Source organism: Cibotium barometz, chromosome 58, assembly GCF_041138505.1.
Source record: "Cibotium barometz isolate CiBa-2024 chromosome 58, ASM4113850v1, whole genome shotgun sequence".
Lineage (NCBI taxonomy): Eukaryota > Viridiplantae > Streptophyta > Polypodiopsida > Cyatheales > Cibotiaceae > Cibotium > Cibotium barometz.
This window is the reverse complement of record NC_141103.1, coordinates 40,372,653-40,388,106: the sequence shown is the minus strand read 5'-3', so window position 1 is coordinate 40,388,106 and position 15,454 is coordinate 40,372,653. Positions and strand designations below refer to the sequence as shown.

General features: G+C 46.7%; 1 protein-coding gene across 1 annotated transcript in view; it reads left to right on the top strand.

Annotated features, from left to right (window-relative positions):
• LOC147606274 (RNA helicase, ATP-dependent, SK12/DOB1 protein) overlaps positions 1-15,454 on the top strand; it is a 225,069-nt gene that overhangs the window by 58,463 nt on the left and 151,152 nt on the right. The window contains exons 4-6 of the mRNA XM_086792575.1: positions 12,149-12,409; positions 12,573-12,641; positions 12,775-12,853. Coding sequence (XP_086648701.1) covers positions 12,149-12,409; positions 12,573-12,641; positions 12,775-12,853 — 409 coding nt within the window. The remainder of the gene's footprint in view (positions 1-12,148; positions 12,410-12,572; positions 12,642-12,774; positions 12,854-15,454) is intronic.

The following is a 15,454-nucleotide window of genomic DNA, read 5'->3' as shown; positions in this document are numbered from 1 at the left end:
CCATCTCCCGACATGCGTAACACTGGCCGGGGAGGCCCGAATACTCCACGCGCTGTATGAGATGTCCTCCAGAAAGACAAGGGAGAAGGATCGTCTTCGGGAGGGACTCCGCTGAGACGGAACCACAACTCGAATGGCCGGGAGTCCTGCTGCCCGAGCAATCACTGAAGCCGTTGTCTGAGGCGTCTCCACCACCTGCCCGAACGCCTTGCCAATGGATGACAAGAGGGGCAAGTACTCCCTACGGAGTCCAGGAAAGCAGATAGTGACGGGGAAACCTGTCGCGCCTGCCAGCGGGTCAGAGGCGGGGTCGAAACCATGAGTCCATCGCGCCAGGAACGCCCGGGATGAGCGGAGGGCAATGGGGCTCCGAGCCAGCACCATCTGAGCTGCCTGTGGGGACTCGAAATCCACCTGGTAGTAGCCACGTCCCAAAAAATCTACGCTGACGATCTTGGCGGGCACGCCAACAAGACTGCCTTGCAGAAGGTCGCGAAGCTCTCTCCGCATCGGACGGCTACCCACTATCTTGCAGACCAAGGAGGAGGCCTCAAGAGCGGAAACTGTGGAAACAAACAACTGAAGATCTTCAGCTGTGAACTCCAGACGGAGACCGGAATCGGCAGGGTTAGTCGGAGTGGCTTCCATGGAGTCCTCCAGAGGGAAAAGGCCAGAAACTGGGGTCACCAACGGGAGGGACACAGCCCTGCGAGGAAAAAGAGAGGCGGAGGGCTACAGGATAGCGGGGGCGGGGCGGGGGGGGAGGGGGGGGGGGAGCTGAGGCGGGGAGGAGCTAGCGGTGGGCGGAGGGGCGAGACGGAAGGGAGGAGAGGGAGAAGGCGGAGGGGAAGAGATGCGCAGCGGAGGAGAAGGCGGAGGGGGGAGAGGTGGCGGGGGAGAAGGAGGCGAAGGGGTTAGAGAGGCGGGGGAAGAGATGACGGGGGAAGGAAGCAGGCGGAGGGGGGAATGGCGGGGAAGGCAGCGTGGAAGGTGGCGAAGGAAGAGAAGGCGGGGGGAAAGAAGGCGGGAGAGGAAACGAGGAGGGAGGCGAAGCGAAGGCGGGGGAGGAAGCGAGGCAGAAGGCGGGGGGGAGATGGCGAGGAGGGGCGCAATGAAGGAGGCGGGGGAGAGGACGGAGGAGAAAGCGGTGGACTGGCGGGGGGGGGAGAGGGGGGCGCGACGGCGAGAAGCAGCGGGGGGGGGGGGGGGGGGGGGGGAGGTGGAGCTTGCAGGCGAGGTCGTCAGTCGCTTTCTCAGTGTGTGTATGTTTTTGTGCTAGCCTCCTTTCATCTCTACCAAAGATCCAAAGGTATTTACCCTCAGCAATTTATCTCTAGGTTCTAGAATAATCATGTCAGCTAATGTGTCGCAAAGTATATATGCATGAAATAAACCTTAGTAGTCAGTATGTCCATGTAGAGATGTCCAGACAATGTAGAAGGACAACCAGTCAATAATACTTGCTAAAAGTTTGTAATGAGGCAAGGTGAGGGAAGAAAGAGAGAAGAAAAAGTAAGTTTCTTTGATGAGGAGGTCGTGGTCATGGTGGGGGGGGGGGGGGGGGGGGGGGGGGTATTCTGGAGGCAACAGGAGGAAGAAAACAGGTTATCCGGCATCTTGTAACTGCATCTGTCAGAGGCTGAATACAAGCGGTCATCATGGATTCTACAGTCTCTATCTTCCTTTGGGCTTTCTGCTGAATTTTGTCTGTGTGTTGTTATCTTAGTTAGTTTGTGAGATTTGTGATTGTGGTTGTTTATTAAGTTTGTGTGGGGCAGAAGCTGTAGGATCAGGGAAATCCTAGGTTTTTGTGTTTTCCATTAGGCTATGACTGGGGTGTGAATAGGGTTTGAGACAGGGACAGAGCATAAAGGAGAAGAGGGGAGGTGCAGGCATAGAGCGAGAAGGTATATTGGTGATGGCGCATACCAGGTTTCATCAAATTCGGAGCAAGGGAGGTGTGATTTTGAGGCTAGTCAAGTGGGCTGCCTGAAAACTGTGTGCAGTTTGGACTGCATAGAGCCCAGGAGGTCTAAAGTGGTTTCAGAGGCCTTCCCTCCAGGAGTTTGGATGAGAGTTGATAGAGAGATGTGGAATATGTGTGTGGACCTAGATGGTTAGTTTTCATCATTTTTTTTTTTGAAAGAGACTTCTATTAAGTATGAGAAAAACATACAACAATCATAGCTATAAGCTGGAAAAGAATAGAATCACCCCAATATGTAACGTGATTTCAACCACTAAGGAGCATCATGATGCCATGTAAGACCTGTGGTACTAGAAGAGGAAAAGAAGATGCCATGGTCCCATTCCCGCATAAATATCACACGCTTCGCCTGCGCAGAACGAGAGGGCCCCTGAATGCGAGCCCAAGTAGCCATAAGAGTGTGGATGATATCACCCCATATAGTACTAATGCACTGAGACCCAAAAATCTGGACACCCTCACTAGCCTCCGTGCATCTAGCTCTCCAGATCTGCCATGCTATAATACTGGCAATAATCTCCCAACTGGTGTCAATCATCTGTCTAGGGGGTGTATAATCAGGGTGGGGACACCACCATGTAAGAATAACCAAAAGAAATGAGAGATCTGGCTCCTTCTGTATGAGTGCCAAAGTCTATGCCAATATCTGCGTTGTATCATTGGAGAAATATCATAGCTCTCCCAATGAGGCTTGAGAGGAGGGATCCTATGCATCTGTCGAGTGAGGAGAAGCCTGGCATTCCGAACAGTGAAAGTGAAAAAAGGAAGGCTTTTCAAAGGATCGAAGGCATCAATCCACTCCCACTCTCCTGGATCCCACTGAAGATATCTGATAGGACTGCCACCATATAGCCGCAAACACCAAGAGCCATGAGTCACTATCTGAGGAGAAGGGTCAATATACCAGTGCTTCCCGGAGCGACCAACAATCCTCACTGGACTAAGCCTAGTATTTGGGATGATCTCCTCCATACTACATCTCCTTAATCTCCCACTAGGCATGATAGAATAAATGAGGCAATCTGTATCCTCCTGGCCCGGGAGAGCAATGACCTGCAGAGGTATGCCTATCCTCGAAAAAACTCCCAGCCAACTCGGATGATAGTCTCCATGAAAGGTCCCAGAAAGCCACTCATGCGGAATAGCTGCATCAATCTGATCAATACGAATGCGAGAGCCCCTAAGATGCTGAGTGGATGCAACTCTCCGATCCTCCGGAAGACTCTTAAGGGTCTTCCAAGCAAGAACTGTGTATGCGCATCTCTCCCATCCTGACCATTGCATATAATGAGAGCACCAAGTGGCCGACTAGCCTCATCCCTAATGAACTCGTTCCACATAATAGGTTGTCGGTCAGTCTCGTCCAAAGACCTAGGAAGCCTTTGTCGCAAAAAATATATCATGCTTCTCCATGCTCTGACAATGGCTGCAATAAGAGGGGAAGATGGTGCCCTAATATCAGCCTCTGTGAACAAAAAACGTGTGCTGGGCATCCAGTCTCTCCCGACCCTGGGTGTACATTTGGAAATCTGAGACAAGAAAAAATCCTTCCAAGGCTCAGTGCCTGGTAGGAAACCTTTGACCACAAGTTTGCAAAGCAGCGCCCTGCACTGAACATCCGGATCGATAACATTCAAGCCCCCCTCTCTTTTGGGCTGAATAACTGTGAGCCAAGCTACCCTGGCACGAGTGTTTGAGGTGCCATCCAAGCCCGACCAGAGAAAATTGCGGATCAATCTCCGCAATTGCCCAATGCACGCACGAGAGAAGCACCAACAAGAGGCAATAAACCAAGCTGAGGCAAGCAAAACTTGATTAGCCACTAAAGCTCTGGAGGCTAAATCTAATCTCTTGGAGCTCCAATGGAGGAGCTTCCTCCGGATACTCATAAGTATCGGAGCAAACTGCTGTGCAGGAGAAATATCAATCCCAACTTGGCATCCCAAATATCTAGCAGTGCATCCTCTGCTGATGCAAGTAAAACCAAGCTCTACACCTTAATCAACTCTCGGTGAATCACTAACCCAAAAACCAACAGATTTGTGCCAATTAATGAGTGCCCCTGTTGCCAAACAGAACTCCTCTAGTGCTACCTGGAAGGAACATAAGCATATACGTGAAGCCTCCAAAAACAGGGCTGTGTCATCAGCTAACTCAAAGTCAACCAACTCCTCATGACTACGAAGAGGCAACCTCAATCCTGAAATACCAGCAGTGGAGCGGAGAAAGATGCTCATGGCCTCTGCAACTATGATATATAATAAAGGGGCTAATGGGCAGCCCTGTCGTACTGAGCGAGAAATATGAAACCGCTCTCCTCTATCACTGCAAGCAAGAACTCTACTGTGGGCATCACGATACATGCATGAAACTCCCTTGATCCATTTTGAGAGAAGCCCATATGACTAAGAGTACCCTCAAGGAAGTCCCAATCCACTCTATCATAGGCCTTCTCAAAATCCAAGAGCAGAATGGCTAAGGGCTGATTGCTTGCTTTAGCCCATTCGACGGCCTCCCAGAATGAGAAAATGTTATCAAAGATGCTCCTGCTGTGTAAGAATCCATTTTGGGTATCATGAATAACATCCTGCAAAATTGGCTGCAACCTGATGCTTACTGCCTTAGCAAGAATCTTATAGGCAGTCCCAAGTCAGGTGATAGGTCTCCACTGGCCAATCAATGTCTTATCCCCGCTCTTAGGAATAAGATAAATAAGCCCCTCAGTGAGAGAAGAAGGCATAGAACCTGTGTCCCACATCTCTTGCAAAGCCGATGTGATCTCAGCCCCAGTCTCATCCCAAAAAGTAATGAAAAAAACAGGGGAGAGGCCATCCTCCCGTGGACACTTACCATGAGGTAAGGCATGAAGAGCATGACTGAACTCCTGCATAGAAATAGGGGCATCCAGAGCAGCACACATCTCCTCAGTGATCAAATGTGGCAATGCATTTCCAACCTTCCTCTGTGCCCTGTGTCTCAAATTAGAATGCGCCTCCGCACTAAGAAGCTGGCAATAGAAATCGGTGGCAATCTGTCTAACCATAAGAGGATCTGAGTGAAGAGTGCCATGTGAATCCTGCAACTGCTTGACACTATCTCTGGCAATGAGATGGGCCGTGAGAAGCAAAGAAATGTTTGCTACATCTGCCACCCATTTGTGTCCAAAAGGATTCCTGGGCATGGAAACGGTACTCCGCGCGCTGCTCAAGAGAGTGATGAAGTTCTGCTCTAACAGTACATAAAGAATCTGAAACCCATTGAGCATGAGGATGTTTCTCGTGCTCTTTCTGCAAGGCAGCCTATCTACGTCTAATAGCCCTTTCTAAGTCCAAGGCCTCTTGCCTCTTAGACAGGGCACATGTGTGATAAAAGTCACTAATATCACAGAGAGCAGAGGCCAGGCTTTGAGAGGCCTGTAAGAAGTCACGAGATCTCCAAATATCAAGCATATGGCGCGATAGCTCTGCATCTGAAAACAAATGATCAGGGATGCGTACATGGGGTGCTGATCCATGGCAATTCGGATCTCTAATGCATAAAACCACTGGGCAATGATCCGATTTGGAAGTGCCTGTAGCAATCAAAGTATGTACACCTCTGTCAAGCACCCAATCATCCACATAAAATTCGTCTAACCGTGCATAGATACATCCTACATCTCTTCTCCTGTTAGACCATGAATAAAGAAGAGTGGATGGACTCCTCAAAATGTCATCCTCATGCCAACAATCTCTACCATGAATGGAGAGTATAAACCTCTCCCAAGACGCTCTTTCAAGAGGATGCACCAAGCCTCATGTCCACCTCTTTTATCCGTTGGCATCTCAACCATGTTAAAATCCCCACCAATAATCCAATGGTCGGCAAGAGGCATCAATGTAGTGAGAGATTTCCAAAAGGCAATCCTCTCACCTCTATGGTTAGGAGCATAGAGGTTGAGAATACCAATGTGTGTAGTACCCTGCATAAGAAGGATCCACTGCGCTCTCGCAGGTAAAATGACACCATGTCCAATGATGCAAGGCAAATACAAACACCACCCTTGGTACCAACAGCCGGTCACCAAAAGGTGTGTCCCGAGAGAAGCTTGCCTGATCTCCCACACTGACTAGCATCCAGTTTATGCTCTTGCAAGAGCAATATATCCATAGGTCCACCTGTGACTGCACAATGAAGCTGGGTTTTTACAATTTGTTTCCGTCGACGCAGAAAAAAACCCCCAAGACCCTGAATGTTCCAAGAGACAATCCTCATAAAGACTCAGAGTAGGAACGACCAGATCTCGTGGTCGACGAAGGACCCCCTTTAGAGGCGGAAGTATGTCTCGCATAAGGGAGGGAAAATCTGACGATGTAAACCTTACCTCTCTCTCCCACTCCGAGGACAAGCCAGGGCTAGTCCTCAAAATTGGAGAGGTACCCTGACAATGCGAATGTGCAACATCATCCACAAGGGTGCAATCATCCTGTAACTGTAATGCAGCATCCTCCTGTGAGGGATCCAGATCATGTGCCTGCAAGGCCTCATCCTCCAAAAAAGGATCAACATCTTGTGAGGCAAGAGCTGCATAGGGGTTAGGGTGCTCCACAGGGGGTGTGGGTGAAGGGGTAGGTACGGGGGTCCGAGGGTGCCCGCCATCCCTAACCACAACCCAACACTGTGTGGTTTGCTGTGGTGGCAAAGGAGCTGCTGGAGTCTCGGCATCTGCAGAAGACCTCTGATGGGCAGGACCACGCCGCCTCCTAGCATGGCCCCTCGATCCGGGACAATCTCTAGCAATGTGACCGTGTTGACGACAAATCCGACACTGGTCAGGTCTGCCTGCAATTTCCATCCTTTGGCGGAGATGAGATCCGTCAGGTCTCTGAAGCATAACATGATCATCAGTAATCGATGGATCAAGAACAAGCACGAGGACCCGGGGTACACCATCAAGAGTGGCGGTAACGGTTGCGGAAGCTGAGGCGGGAGAGCTCGGGAGGATTGGTACCTCTAGAACCTGGCCAAAGGATGCCCCTATGGAAGCTAAAAGCTTCCAGTAGGACCGAGGAAGAGCAGGGAACCGTAGTGAGACCGGGGTAAGGCGCTGATCCTCCACCACTGGATCAAAGCCCACCTGGTACTAAAAGAAGAAAATCTTCCTAGGACCAAGAGGAAAGGGGCTGCTAGCCAAAGCCTGAGAAGTAGCTTCTGAAGAATGAAAGTTCACCTGGAAGAAGCCTCGACCAAGTAAACGAGTATCCTGAAAGTGCACAATCAGCTCCGAAGGGAGAGCTGCTAGAAGCCATTCACGGGCCTGCGAACGAGAGGGGTGGGAACCATAAACTCTCGCAACAAGGGTAGTCTGGACCTCAAGGTCAATGTTGTGCTGAAGAGAGGTGAGCTCGTCTTGTGAAAAATTGATGATTCTCCCGGCCAGTGGGGGTGATGAGAGATTGGCTGCGGCAGAAAAGGCCATAAGACCAATGAAGAAAAGTGGGCGGCCGACTTGAATCCAGATAAAATAGCTGCTGGGAAAACAGGAGTAGAGGAAGGGGGGCAAAGGCGGGGAGCAGCTGGGGAAGCAAGGGCAAAGGGGCAGGCGGGGGCAGCAGAGGGGCAGGCGGGGACTGAAGAAGGCAGGGGGCGGGCAGCAAAGGGGGAGGCGGTGCAGCAAGTGGGGGGCTGGCGGGGGCAGCAAAAGGGGCAGGCGGGGGGCAGCAGAGGGGCTGGCGGGGACTGAAAGGAGGGCAGGTGGGGATTGAGGAAAGGTTAGCGAAGGCTGCAGAGGGACAGGCGGGGGGTTGCAGAAGGGCAGGCGAAGGCAGGGGGGAGCAGCAAAGGAGCAGGCGGAGGCAACAGAGGGCAGGCGGGGGCAGCAGCGCAGGTTCACGTCACTTCAGCACCATGGTCAACTGTTTTGACCGACATGGCGTTCAGATGGACTGCCTCCCCCTCTTCCAAAACAGCCTTGACCCCCCATTTTTAGATCTCTTGTGGCAAGAGATCAACCATCTCTTCTATCTTGATTTGACAAGGCTCCACACAAACCGCTTGGTTGTCCTCACCAAAGCTCCCTACAAAACTCCCTAGTTTTCATCATTTTGGGGTGAGTTACTGAGTATTTAGAGATTAGGACAAGCAGTCCTAAATTGCCAGGCTACATACATATGGTAGGGTTACAGGGGGTCTTACCAGGTGAACTTGGATCTGAGACTTGGTGTGTATGTGCTTTAGGTGTTGAGGTATCTATCCCTCTATCAAATTTGGTGTTATTTGGAGTTTTAGAGGCTGATCTGGACACTTCAGCAAATAGGGGCATCTTCCACACAGATTTGTCTAAGGAGTTGGATGTTGGACAGGTGCTAGATTTTGTAGACGGAAAGCGAGTGTCACTGAGCTGTGGAGAGGCAAGCCAAGACCTTCAGTTTGGTGTTTGTTTAATGTTTGGTGTTGGTGTCTTTGTGTATCAGATCTCATCTAGCCCTCTTGCATGCTAGCTAGTTATAGCTAGAGTGGGAGTTGGAAACAACTCTCAACATCCTGGAGTCCACCAGACCCCTCTCATACTGGAAAATGTCCACGTTGTGACATCCTCCCCAGTTGCTTTAATGTTGTCCGCAATTTTAAGCTTCAAGCCATATATCCAAGATATAATCATGTCCCATCAAGTGGGCGAGACGAGAGAGTCTCAAAAATCCAATATAACTAAAAGAATCCATGTCCCAAATAAATGGGTGAGACTAAATGAGTCTCCATAAATACCAATATCAAAATCTTGTCCCAAAATAATGGGCGAGACAAAACAGCCCCATAAGTCCAAATATTATAATCATGTCCCAAAATAAATTGGAAGACAAAATAAGTCTCCTGCCAACAAGGTGTCAATCCACATGACCTTTGGCGTAGACATAAGTCCCGTGCCAACCAGGTATCATGTCCACTCTACCACTTCCATCCGTGTTGGTGCTTTGACCACACCCCTTGGATGAGAGGTGGGCTCAAGTAATAAGATAAAACAATCACTCGTAGGCATAGACAGCTAGGTGCTCCATAAGTATTTCTGCTACACATAGTTTATAGTTATTTCGGCCACCAATAGTTTGTAGGCATTTTGGTCACCAACTCGCACTACCCTCTCAAGTGCCCATGTTTCCTTCCATTTACTCTTTATTGTTCCACCCACACATGGTAGAAACAATCTTCAGGAGAGCATGTAGGACAAGAGAACACTACATAGGGTATGGTGTGTTTGACACTACTCTCCGAAGAACCCATGTTTCCTTCCATCTTCTCTCTGTTGTTCCACCCACACATGGTAGAAACAATCTTCAAGAGAGCACGTAAGACAAGAGAACACTACATAGGGTATATAAACCAACACTACACAGGTTATATAAACCATGAGATCCATAAGTCGAATGCATCCCAAATAAAGGGAGCCATAAACAATGTTTCCCTGAATCCATCTCAACACCACGTTTCTCCTTGCATGGCTATACAAGGGTTAGTGAACATCAAAAACACTTCATAATAAATAGCAAAAGCACCAACTCAAAGTATACTTAGCTTTCTTTGCTAGGTTGGTCATGAAGCCAAAAGAAATAACTGCTTGGTACAGCCATCAAGAGGCTATAGAAATAGAGAAACCTTCTGTTGAGAGGAGTGAAGGAGTATAGGAACTCTCCATAAAGTGTTGTAGACAAGAATGCGAGTAAGAGGCTAGTCCGCAACAAGAGAGTCTCCTCCAAATGAAGAGAGTGGGCTTCAATTTATAGCTTTGGGCCTCCCATGAGCTAAAATGGCAAGAGAAGGCTATAATGACAAGTGGAGAGTCACACAATAGCTGAAGTGATAAGTGTGAGGCCAATTGTCTCACTTTGATTCACTTTCTTGCCACATGTCTCAATCTCAGAGATGGGTTCTCCCATAATCTTTACCTATAAAAATATCCCAACTAGTAGATCTTCCACCAAAATGTGCTTTGGCATGTCCCCCAATTTGCTCAATTCCAGACGTAATGACGTGAATGGAAATTTCTGTCACGGAGTTGGGCCAAAGATAGTAAACCTCCTAGATTTTAAGAGTGTGATCCTTTGTATTCCAGGATAATCCCCCATTCTCAAAGCTTGTACTTTCCAAATATTTAGACGTCTTGGAGTCCACCAGACTCCTCTCATATGGTTCTTTGGCTTCTTATATCTCTGATATTGGAGATTGATTCTTTATCCCTAGTGGACGAGCTTCATGCCTTCATTTTGAAGGCTTAAATCCCACACTTCGTACCGATGTGCAAAAGTACAACCCTATCAACCTTGCTACCACCATTTATTATGCCGAGTATGTTGCAGATTTGAATCCAAATTCTTAAACATCGGCGTCTCAAGGTTGTTATGGCAGCTGTTCACTCATGGCTCGTGAAGGTTATGAACAATCCTTATTAGGCAACTTTCAATTCCGACCAAACTCTCCCTGGCAACATTTGCAGCAACCTCGTTGACAGGAAGGGTCATCTTCAATCATTCTGAGCATCAATAACCCTTCCAATGGTGTGCATCTAATCGTGGATGGGACTCTGGACATGACCAATCTCGCACTCCATGTCCTGCAATAGCTTCGTCTTCTCGTGAACAGCAAAAGACAGGATTGTGCACAATTTGTAATGGCAACCATAGATGGTTGAATGCCCTTAATTGTGCACAATTTGTAATGGCAACCATAGATGGTTTGAATGACCTAAATGACTTGGAACCTTCAACTTCAAAAGACTGCTCCAATAATGCAAAAGGAAAACATGCAGTAGCTCATGCACTTCATGTTAGTGCTAGCCTTGCTTCAATCATTCTTCAGAGAGTTCACATATTGACATGGAACATATTTGTGGAAGTAAAGTTGACTCTCCTAACCTTGACATATCTATGGCAAACTTTATTGAGTCCCTTGATGACAACACCGTGGATTCTTCTAGCATGACTTTGGAAGAATTGCAAGATGATATTGAATAGTCCTTGGATTCTTTATCTCAACATGATGAGTCACCAACGATGGACTTCTTTGAAGACACAAAGACTACCAAAGCGGATATAACACTTGTTTCAACCTTATCCACACGGGATGACACAGTTGATATCAAACAAGAGGATATTGTTTTCAACATTGCAGAGTATTTCGCACATTCTTCTAACAACTTGCATGAGTACTTCACTACTTTCAAACCAAACACTTCAAGAGCTATTTAAGTATCATCAAGAGAATTTATGATTGTACCTTCATATTCTACACCGCAACATAGCCAAGTCAACTTCAAGCCCAACCATTTGGAAGCCGACAAAGAAGAAGACATTAAAGAATGATGCTACAACTTGGAATTTAGCATTTAAAGCACGACAACAAGACAATAGAGGAATCTTTTTCAATTTTTCTTAGTGCGAGCTTCACCACAAGCATAAATGTCCTAATGACAAAGATCTTTAGCAACATCAGAAGTCTCTTATTTAGCTAGAGTCTTATTTTAAATGGGAGGGAATGTCACGATTGTGACTTTATCCCTATAACTACTCTTGATTAGCCTTCAAATGTTGAAAGAACACCAATGAAGGGTCACACCCTGTCACATGGGTCATCACTAAAGGACACATTTATTGATCAAAGGACACACCTCTACGTCCAAAGGACATAACTATTCATTCAAGAGTCACACTCTTTCGCTAGGGTTGTGTCTCTTCATTTGTACCTATTCAGGTCCTATTTAAGAAGGCCTTGTGTCTCAATGCAACACAACACAGCTTTCGCTCTTTGCCTCATATTTACTCAAGTATTTGTTTTTTCGAGTGGCCTTAGGCCCAAGATCCTCCCATAGTTACCGTTTTTCACCGTCGTAGGTACATTCCACCACCCGTAGTCGCTTTTTCTGCTCGAAGACGATGCTGCCGAGGGAGCACCGAGTGGGGATTTGAACCCAAGACCTCCGGTTCCAAGACAAACACTTCACCACTTGAGCTACCATCTCATTGGCTATTTACTCAAGTATTTAAGTAATAATCTCTTTAATTATGTTTAAGAATGTTTAATTAAGCTGAAAGCTTAACACATTGTGATAGCATATAGGGTTGCTTTATACAAAATCAAGGTGTTTAACTAAAATGTTTTGTTAGGACTGATTTAAAAAAAATTTGTTTGAAGGTAGAAGTGATTCACCATGGTGAGGCTGCCCATAATTCATCATCAGTCTTACGAAAGCCAGGTCCTCCAGAAGATTTTGTGAGAGGAAGTACTAGCAATCATCCGTTTCTACCAGGAGGCTTTGAGCTTTCTCATACATTGGACAAGGGCCGTGCAGAAGGTAAAATTGTACATGATGGGTTGCAAGCTCTCTTGGAAGGAGGGCAGCTTCATACAGTTCCACCTGGGTTTACTCGAGGTTTAAATCTTGGGATTCCTGAGGTAAGAAAAACTATAATATGTATGTCTTTGCTCTTATTTTAGGTACAAAAACTTTTTAAGGATATTTTCTTACCGTAAAAATCATATTCTATTTGAGAATTCTGTTAATCCTTGATATGCATTTGAATAAGACTTGCTAAGGATTTGAAATATGCTCGTGCAGCCTTTCTTAATCCGTAGACAAGAAAGTGGGACAGGCCAATCAATGCAAGGAGTGCATCATGATGTGAAGGTGGGGTGCGGTGCTGTAGTTACAAGTTCTATTATTTCTCTAATTATTGAGGAAAGTTTCAAAATTTGGAAGCAAAGAACTTGCACTTTATCTGGGTATTTTATCAGTATCCTTTTCTCATTTTTGCTTGCAGGAGTTGGGCCAGGTTAACTTAAAAGACCTTTTCAAAAGAGCATGGGAGCAAGAACAGGCTGAAGAAGTGAGTGAAGGAGGTAAATGGAGCTGTTTTTCTTGTTTCCTTTGCAAATCTGGATTTGTGAATCCACAGATCCTGCAGGTTCTCTAATCCTCAATACTCAAGTTTTCGTGTCCTCTTGCATTCAAATTTGTATTTCTTAGGACCTAACAAGCTAATGCAGGTGTTAATCTCATTCTTGCCTCCCATAAACAAGTCTGAAGCAAAAGATCAGTCAGTGTTTTTCTTGTTTCTTTTGGACTGTCTATTAATCCTGCCTCTTAGGATAAAGTGTGCCACATGAGCTTCTATAATACGACAGGGCCTATGGGGGTCTGTTGATCCTTCTGGTTTTGCTGATGGGAAATGGAAGGTCTGCTGATCCTTCCTGTTCGTTTTGTTGGCACAGGGAAGCCTTGTACCAAAGAAATAGCTGTCTGGGGCGATGGGATTATATGCTTCCACTAGCACTCAGTCACATGCCCCACCTGTACAAAAACAACTTGCATTCACTTTTCTCTGAATTTTGCAACTAGATGGTGAGAATGGCAAAAACTGCCACTGATTCTCCATCCTTCAGCCCAATGGCTTGGTATTCTTCTTTGAGGTTCTTAAGTAAACAGGAAAGGGAGAAACCTTTGCTCTAATTCTTGTATACTTAGTGTTGTAGTAACTTCACCATCCTAGTCAGTGCAAAAAAGTTCAAGCTGTCACCACAAATGCTTGCAACTCCTTTGGCTTCTCCCTCCTTGAAATAGAATTTAAATTGGTTGATCCAACCAAACAACTGGTCTATCTTCAGCTGCTTTTCAAATAGGCAGAGTTGTTGCTCTGATGGGCCACCTGCTGAGCAAGTTGCGGGCTTGCTTTTCGGTGGCTACTTGCCTGGCCTGCAGCTTTTGCACAGCCTCGAGATGCTTTTCCATCAGTTGCATCTGAGATTGCTGTGTTTGTACTATTTTCTGCATCATTGATGCCTGGTGACAATTCAGGAAGATATATCTGTAGTGCTGGGGTTGTGCTTGGATATTGAGTCTGTAAGAGGATGCAATGTGCGGTGTATACAAGAGAACACTCACAAGAAGTAGGATCTTTCACAACGTTAAAACTCAAATTGGACGATAACGGAGATAGAGAAGAATGTTGAACAAGTACAATGGCTAGAAATCATAATAAATGATTAAATACCCTTGCCTTCAGTATTTCTTCGCGATGGAAGCCTCCAAAACAGTCCCCAACAGTCGGTATTCTTCATGGGCAGCCTTCAAGTGAGAGAGAAAGAGAGTAGTCATCATTAGGGAAGCCTTCAACGGTGGTAGAGGCTAGTGTGCAGCAAGAGAGCCTCTATTAATGAAGAGAGAGGGCTCCGATTTATAGATTTGGGCCTCCCATGAGCTAAAATGGCAAGATAAGGTTACGATGACAAGTGGAGAGCCACACAATAGCTGAAGTGACTACTACTGAAGTGATACAATAGGTGGCAAAGCCCCACACCCGTGTGCTACTGAAGTGATACAATAGGTGGCAAAGCCCCACACCCGTGTGCTCCTGTGAAGGGAGCTTCGATGGGTGATCTGGAATTGCTAAGACGGAGGCTACATGCTAGTAGAAGCTAGGGAGTAAACTTAGAGTGATGACTGATGAACTGTGTGGAGAAGGGGCTAGTGTATCTTTATAAGCCTGTATACGCAGGACGGCCATGACATGACCGCGTAGGTCCGCGGTCATAGTCGGTGCCGCCGTTTTGCAGTGTAGACTCGGCTCATAAAGATGTATCAGAGATTGTGTAGCATGTTCCCCACATGCCACGGCCATCCGGGCTCATCTTGGGCCTTGTTCGGGCCCCGCAATGTCAGGACAGGGTGTCCAAGAGTAAAGTCTACCTATTCTATGCGTGGACCATTATGAGATAACGGTCCAGTGTAGCATGTAGTCTATTTGGCGGTGTGCCAAATCTAATCTGAGCCATTTTTAAACCATCTGGCCTCTTAGGTCACCTTCTCGTGTGAATGCAATGACATCGGGCTTTTGGGCTGCTCAGCCATGGCTACTCCTCATGATAATGCAAAGCATGCAGCGTTGTACTCTATTGAGGAGAGTGCAACAATGGGCTGTTTCTTTTTGATCCAAGAAATGCATCCCGAACCAAGAGAAAAACAATACCTAGTTACTGAGCGCTTGGTGTTGGAGTCACCCCGTTCAATCTAAGTCACAAAAGCCACTGAGAGTCTTGCCCGCAACATAGGTGATGCCGTACTCCTGAGTACCTTGGATGTATCGCGACACCCACATACTTGCTTTCCAATGATTCTCCCAGGACTTGTTGGAGAACTTGCACAAAACACTAACATCAAAACTGATGTTTGGTCTAGTATTACACAAGAAGATAAGACTACCAACAACCAATTTCATGTATTAGGTCTCATCCACAAGGTCTGAGGTGTCTTCAACAGACAGCAATAGATTCACCTCCATTGGGGTACCGATTGCTTTGCATTTGGTCATGCCAAATGCCTTGAGTATCTTACCTGCATATGTATATATATAATATATACATACATACATACATACATACATACATACATACATACATACATACATACATACATACATACATGTATGTATGTATGTATGTGTG